Here is a 7587-nt window from a genome sequence, read left to right as displayed (position 1 = left end):
GCAACAAATTGTAATTTGATAAATTATAAATATTTAGAAAATTAATTATCATATTATATTGATATTTTATAAAAGTAGAGAAGATATTTAGAAGAAAAAAAAAATTGGACGATTCCAAGTTTCCAACCATCTCATATTTCTCTACCCAAAATGCCCTTAGATTCATTGTAGACGGAACGCTGCAATAGATTTATTAAGATTTAAGCAGTATGAGAGAAACAAGAGGACAGAATAAAACAACGTAGTTCCATTTCCGCCCAAACCAACCTGAATCCTGAATCTCTATCCCCCCCGCTCCTTTCCTCTCCCTTTCTATCACTACAATTCAAACCTTTCTTGCTTCCTTTCATTACTCTTCCTCCTCCCAAACGGACCGCCACCAGCCATGACTTCAGCTCTACCATTATCTTCCCCATGCTCCTCCTCCTACACACTCCCAAACACTTTCCCTTCAACCAACACTTTCTCTCTTCACTGTAAACCCTCTAAACAAGCTCGCGCATCTGGTTCACTGAATTCAACCACCAACCAAACTAACCCCACAATAATTACAGCAAGCAATGATGAGGACTACAATGAAACACTTCTATTTCTCCTTCGCCAGAGGAGAACTGAAGAGGCCTGGATAAAGTACACGCAGTGCCCTGACCTGCCCAACCCTACTTGTCTTAGCCGATTAGTGTCTCAATTGTCATATCAGAATTCTCCCACCAGTCTCAATCGAGCTCAGGCTATACTCACGCGCCTCCGCAATGAGCAGCAGCTCCACCGCCTTGATGCTAATTCTCTGGGTCTCCTTGCCGTGGCTGCTTCCAAGGCCGGCAACACCCACTATGCCTCCTCTATTATCAAGTCTATGCTAAGGTCTGGTTACCTTCCTCACGTTAAGGCCTGGAGCGCTGTAGTCAGCCGACTTGCTGCCTCAGGTGATGATGGGCCTAATGAGGCTATTAAACTATTTGGGTCTGTGATTCGTCGGATTCAGAGCTTCACAGACCCTGAAATGGTTGTGGCCTCGAAGCCTGACACTGCTGCTTTTAATGCTGTGCTGAATGCTTGTGCCAATTTGGGTTATGCAAAGAAGTTCTTGCAGTTGTTTGATAAAATGCCTGACTACGGTGCTGAACCTGATGTCTTGACATATAATGTGATGATTAAGTTGTGTGCAAGAGTTGGACGGAAAGATTTGCTCGTCTTTGTGTTGGAAAGGATTCTGGAGACGAGAATTCGGTTTTGTATGACTACACTGCATTCCCTTGTTGCTGCCTATCTTGGGTTTGGAGATTTGGATACAGCACAGAGAATGGTTCAAGCGTTGAGGGAAGGTAGGAGAGACCTTTGCAAGATTCTTAGGGATTCAAATTCCGAAGATTTTAGTGAGAGCGAGGAGGATATGGTTGAGAATTTTAATTCAAGTTGCGAACACGAAGATATATTTCAGAAGCTGCTTCCTAATTCAACTGATGCAGGTGACGATGAACCACCGTTATTGCCAAAAGCTTATGCACCCGACACTAGAATTTACACGACATTGATGAAGGGTTATATGAAATCTGGTCGGGTCACTGACACAGTAAGAATGCTGGAGGCAATGCGCCATCAGGGTGATACTACAAGTCATCCTGATCATGTTACATATACAACTGTTGTTTCTGCTCTTGTTAAGGCAGGATCTATGGATCGTGCTCGTCAGGTCCTAGCTGAGATGACTAGAATTGGTGTGCAAGCCAATCGAGTTACCTATAATATTCTCCTGAAGGGTTACAGCCGGCTACTGCAGATAGGTAACGCAAAGGAACTGCTAAGGGAGATGGTCAATGCAGGTATTGAGCCAGATGTAGTATCATACAATACTCTGATTGATGGTTGTATCCTGGTTGATGACAGTGCAGGGGCTCTTGCATTCTTTAATGAAATGCGAGGAAAAGGAATTGCACCCACCAAGATCAGCTATACGACTTTGATGAAAGCATTTGCATCATCAGGTCAACCAAAGCTGGCTAACAAGGTTTTTGACGAGATGCTCAATGACCCTCGAGTGAAAGTTGATTTGATTGCTTGGAACATGTTAATCGAGGGTTATTGTCGGTTGGGATTGATAGAAATAGCAAAGAACATAGTTCAGAGGATGAAAGACAGTGGCTTATACCCTAATGTGTCTACTTATGGTAGTCTTGCAAATGGGATTGCATTGGCTAGAAAACCAGGGGAGGCTCTCTTGCTTTGGAAGGAAGTAAAAGAACGCTTTGAGATGATAAGGGGAGAGAATTCTGCATCAGAACCACCTTCTCCGCCACCATTAAAACCTGATGAAGGGTTGTTAGATACACTGGCTGATATATGTGTGAGGGCTGCTTTCTTCCAGAAGGCCTTAGAAATTGTGGCATGTATGGAAGAGAATCGAATACCGCCTAATAAGACCAAGTATAAAAGAATTTATGTGGAAATGCATTCCAGAATGTTTACAAGTAAGCATGCCTCACAAGCTAGACAGGACAGGAGGAGGGAGAGAAAGAGAGCAGCTGAGGCTTTCAAATTTTGGTTGGGTTTACCCAACGAATATTATGGGAGCGAGTGGCGATTAGACTCTATTGGAGATGATTATGCTTCCAGCTAAGTTTGATTACTTTGTAGTTTGTATATTACTCTATACTGTATAACTGGGATTTTTGTTCCCTCAAAAAACAAAAGTGGCTGGGTTCTGCATTTACAGAATCTAAATACAAGTTTCATATCTATGTACTGTGATTTTTTTTTTTCCCCTCAGGATGCAGGAGTTAAATCATGCACAGATGAGAATAACATGCGATGGGTTTCATAAGCTTTTTACCTAATTCTTGTACGATATAAACTTGAGAAGAAAAGGCAAAAAAGAAAAAAAAAAACAGGGCATGAAAGATGTGGATTGAAAATCAGTTTATGTTTGTATTAGTTTTATTCAAATGGATGATGCAGGATGCAGATATGTTACAACTATTGAGGTTGAGAAGCTTCTCAACTCATTGGCAATGAACCATGCATCATTTTTTACCTTTTTCTTCTTTTTTTGATGGCGATGATTTTTTTTGATAAAGCAGCAGTATATCCAAACCGAAAACAGGGAAAACAACAGGGCATCAGGGTGGATGGCTTGAAAGATGCATCAAGCAAGAGCAAAACAAGAAAAAACAAAGCGGAAGAAGAGAAACAAAACAAAGACGATAAAGCTACAGACATCAAAATGAATCATTTTTTACCATTAGCTGCTGAAGCAGGCATGCAATCAAGGGAAAAGGTAATTGGTCACACAAATGGTGATGGCAATGAACCATGCATCATCTTCATAGGAATGAGCCTTCAATGGAAAAGAATATGGTATGGTTTATGCATTAGCAGCTCTTTTTTGTTAACAATCATGGCGTTGACAAATACGTTTACTTGAAAGAAAATATATTTGACATTATTGCCTCTATTTTTGTTTCTGCTAGCAATCTTCCATATTTGTGTTGCTGATATTCATGACTTTCAAATTGGTTCTACAACTAGAAATATTGGGTTCTTTCATGCTCCACAAACTGCTTTGATTCTTTTGTGCACTGTGTCAACCTTCGGCTGTCATTCATATGCATATGATATAATTAATTATTCACTCATGTGAAATACAAGAGCAGAGCCTCTCTTTCGGAGTGGCAAGTTGCTAGCCTTGCAATCATTCATCAACTTCACGGCGAGTTCATCTTTTTAGCAAGAAATAAAGCCTCCAAAACGGTTCTAAATGGTCACAACTGGAGCAATTCCGGACATTCAAAATCTTGCACAAGTCTATTAATCAGACAGCTTCAACTACGGTATCTAAAGGGCCAAAGGGGCAGGGCGGGCTAAGGCACAGTAAGGTCGGTAAACTACTCAATTCTGCCCTCTCAAAGGTATGCATCTATAATTCACTAACACATCAAAGGCAAGGCATCTTGAAGCTCACTAAATAACAGAAACCAGGGTAAATCGAGGTCATTTAGCGAAGAGACAATATGTATGGACCAGAAAATAGCGTAGAGAATAAATGATAAACAATTCATAATGGTAAAACATATTATGAATCCCAGTAATACTCCAAATGTTAACCATATATGACAGAAAGGTTGACAGTTCAATAGGAGTCCGCAAAATTGGCAATCTAAGTAAGAAAATAACCCGAATATTCAATACATTAACTGGAAATAAAATCAACTCATCTGCAAACAAGTAGCATTCCACAACTTTTAAAAGTATCAGAACACTGCAGGAGAAAACTTCTCCGTTGTTAATTTAAGACCTTGGCTTCTCCTTCTTCTCCTTGAAGAGAGCAAGAAGTGATACTCCAGACACCTTCACAACCTTGAATCGTACACCGGGAATATCACCCACGGCATGCCCTTTACGTCCAAATCCAGCAATCAACACTTCATCCTACAGCCACATATTTTTACCTCACAATCAGTACAAACTCAAGAACAGAAAACCAAAAGAGTTAAATTTTATGACCAATTTTTATGCTGTTACTTACATTCTCTTCAATGTAGTTCAAGCAACCATCATTGGGAACAAATGCAGCAATCTTCTTTCCATTTTTGATCAGTTGAACTCTAGCACATTTTCTAATAGCAGAGTTTGGCTGCTTAGCCTCAATACCGCTGCATATTCAAAAACGTTTTAGCGAGAGTTAATATTAGATTTCAAAAAGTCATATTAAAATTAGAGCTAAAAAATTTGAAGCATGGAAAGAAACATCCACATGGTCTCACATCTTCTCAAGGACAATGCCTTTAGCATGGGAAGACCCAGCAAATGGCTTCTTCCATTCATTTCCAAGATTGGATTTCTTGTATGCCTTGTCAGCCCACCTTTGCCTTCTGCGGTGGGACTTGAGCTTGCGACCAGCTCCAATACCACGTGTCTTCCTGTCATATGAAGGCAATTCAATTGTAAACAAAATTAACCAGAGAAAGATTTAAGTGAAAAGGGGAAAAAAGCCTATCTTGTGGTTATAGGTCACACAAATGTGAGACGAATGTCAGTAACTAAGAACTCTTAAAGACAAAAAATAGACTGCGAGTCTTTCCCATAGATCTAAATACTTTACCGCAAACCAACTTGTAGCAAAAACTATACATTTCACCAGACATAGATTATACCAATTAACAAAGGACAAATTTTCATTGGCCAGGCATCATTAATTGATGCCTGGAAACACTTCCTAAGGGGAAAAAGAAGATGACTTCATATTTTAGTTATAAATAACACAGCACCAATACACAAAGATCAACCAGCGGATCAGACAATGCAACATTCACGGTCATCGAAACATCTACATCAAAATCTTAGCATCCTTCATAAAGAAACAATTTCAGCAACCATTGCAAACTTCATATTTAGATTAGAATCAAAATATCTTTGCACAAGCAATATTCTAAAATTCAGTCTCAGCAACAAATCTAGAGTCTAAGGCAAAGAATCCAGCAATTCATTTTCGTTGGCGAAAAATCGATCCATCTAGCATTTATCTGTGAATTCAAAATATCAAATGCTTTCTCGGATTAATCGACTATAACAATTGCTTGTCTTCCAGTTAAGATGAAAAAATATTCGGATCCTAAGAAAATGGCGATAAGCTGAATCCCAAAAAAAAAAAAAAAGCTTTGCAACACTAAAACCCTCCCGACCTAAGCTTAGTACAGCACTACAGCTAAATTAAAGTAAGATTTTCTCACTAAAACAAAAACACATAACGGTTTTCGTACAACAAACCCCAATCAAACAAGTCCACCAAATTAACACGAATCCAAGATTCCCAGACTTCCGAAACAGATCATCATATTCATACACAATACGAATAAACATACGCTTACATATGCCGAGATACATCTAGGAAAGGAATCATACCCCATGATTGCTGAAGTTCTTCGACTGCGACGAGGGTTCTAAGAGCTCCGGAATGCAGAGAAGTAGCCGCTGAAACGTAAAAACCCTAGCCATACAGAAACGTTTGCTCCGTTTATATAGAGATCTCGAAATAGTTTTGTTAATTAGCTGGGCTTGGGTTGAATTCGGATTGCATTATTGGGCCTTTAAAATGGACCACAGCGCCTTTTATATAAAAGCCCAGTCACTTCTCTTTAGCTTTGAAGAGAAAATAACCTGGGTTTGGGCTAGGCTAGGCAGACGTATTTGGGCCTACCATAAAGCCCGTATGCAATACTTTTTGGACCGGACTCAAAACTGGAAAGAAAGCCCAGATGCAGAATAATGTTCATCTGCATTGTTATTATTTATTAACATACTCAATTTTTTTTTGGTGACAAGATAACCCATCGAAAGCACAGTCAATCGGACTCTACCTTAATGATAAACTTACAAGCCACATATAATACCCGCAAACCACATGAATCGGTTAAATCTTGGGTTGAAATCCAGTGCGAAAATAACCCTAAATCGCGTCAGAATGGGTATTAATCTTGACTCTACCTTAATGGTAAACTTACATGCCACAGATAATACCCACAAACCACATGAGTCGGTTAAGTCTTGGGTCGAAATTCAATGCGAAAATAACCCTAAATCACATCAGAGTGGTTATTAATCTGTAACCCCACGCACATGCACTCAAAATTTCAAACAACTAACTTAATCATTCAACCAACCATTTTTTATTTTCCACTGAAAACCAAGTTTCACTATGAACAAGCTTTACTAGTAATTAAGAAGAAAAACCGATTCTGATCATTGAAACAATCTGTAGATACATGTGTTTGTCTTCTCATATCATATTTTCTACACAATAAAAGGGTTTCTTTCTAACCCCAAAAGCAAATTAAAATTCTCCTCACCAGTTCATTTTTTTCAATTACAGCAAAACTTACTGAAATCTACTCTCAGTTCTTCATCCTCGATACTATACTAGTCATTCTAGTTTCAGAATTACCAGATTGCAGTAGTTTCACTGCATCCCCTGCTTTTCCCCACGAAGTAATCCCATGGTGGAAATGATGGCAAAGCAGAGCTTCTGGTCTACTTTATTGCGAAACATCCATATGACAAATTCCTGATCTATGATCAGATTGTGCTCTCTGCAGAACTCAATCCATCCTTCAGTGAGCAAACGCGCCCCGGACGTCCCTTTGTGGAGATTCATTGAAAAATCCCTCCCATCTGCATCGTAGACTGTCACCGGAATGCTCTCTGATTCTTTTTCTCCCTCGTTCAACAAAGGCTCAAGATACGTAACAACATTATTTTTGCTAATGTGGAGAATTTTTTGTCTTTCACTCACATCACTCCTTGTCAACCTCTTCACAAAAGGTTTACTGCACTTCTCAATAAGGCTATTCAGGGATGACACCGGAGGGAATTCCGGTTTTTCTTCTTCTACCACTCTTCCTGAAGTGATGATAGAGCAAAGATTCTGGTTTTCTTTACCAAGAAAAATCCAGAGTGTAACAAATACATCAGCTTTGATCAGAGATTCATGTATTTGGCAGAATTCTTTCCACCCATCAGTGAGTACATGCCGCCGCTGGGTGGTTCCCCGGACCTTGAGTTTCATCAAGAACTCTTCCTTTCCATATGCAGTAC

General features: G+C 39.5%; 2 protein-coding genes across 2 annotated transcripts; one reads left to right on the top strand and one right to left on the bottom strand.

The window, feature by feature from the left end:
- Positions 1–123: 123 nt before the first annotated feature.
- LOC120012244 (pentatricopeptide repeat-containing protein At3g09650, chloroplastic) lies at positions 124–2726 on the top strand. The gene has a single exon (XM_038863581.1). It carries the CDS (start codon positions 386–388, stop codon positions 2615–2617), a length of 2232 nt encoding a protein of 743 aa, XP_038719509.1. The 5' UTR covers positions 124–385; the 3' UTR covers positions 2618–2726.
- A 1303-nt stretch (positions 2727–4029) lies between these two features.
- LOC120012190 (40S ribosomal protein S23-like) lies at positions 4030–6009 on the bottom strand. The gene is made up of 4 exons (XM_038863499.1): positions 5899–6009; positions 4761–4916; positions 4523–4649; positions 4030–4425 (listed from the first exon to the last, which is right to left on the bottom strand). The coding sequence occupies exons 1-4, from the start codon at positions 5901–5903 to the stop codon at positions 4285–4287; spliced, it is 429 nt and encodes a 142-aa protein (XP_038719427.1). The 5' UTR covers positions 5904–6009; the 3' UTR covers positions 4030–4284.
- Between the last annotated feature and the right edge of the window lie 1578 nt (positions 6010–7587).

Source organism: Tripterygium wilfordii, chromosome 13, assembly GCF_013401445.1.
Source record: "Tripterygium wilfordii isolate XIE 37 chromosome 13, ASM1340144v1, whole genome shotgun sequence".
NCBI classification, from domain to species: Eukaryota; Viridiplantae; Streptophyta; class Magnoliopsida; order Celastrales; family Celastraceae; genus Tripterygium; species Tripterygium wilfordii.
The sequence above is the reverse complement of the archived record's forward strand: the minus strand, read 5'-3'. Positions and strand labels throughout refer to the sequence as shown.

Coding starts and splice junctions, on each gene's coding strand:
- LOC120012244 (XM_038863581.1), top strand. CDS start 386: ATGACTTCAGCTCTACCATTATCTTCCCCATGCTCCTCCTCCTACACA.
- LOC120012190 (XM_038863499.1), bottom strand. Junction 4,650..4,760: donor GGCATTGTCCTTGAGAAGAT/GTGAGACCATGT, acceptor TTGAATATGCAG/CGGTATTGAGGCTAAGCAGC. Junction 4,426..4,522: donor TGAACTACATTGAAGAGAAT/GTAAGTAACAGC, acceptor ATGTGGCTGTAG/GATGAAGTGTTGATTGCTGG.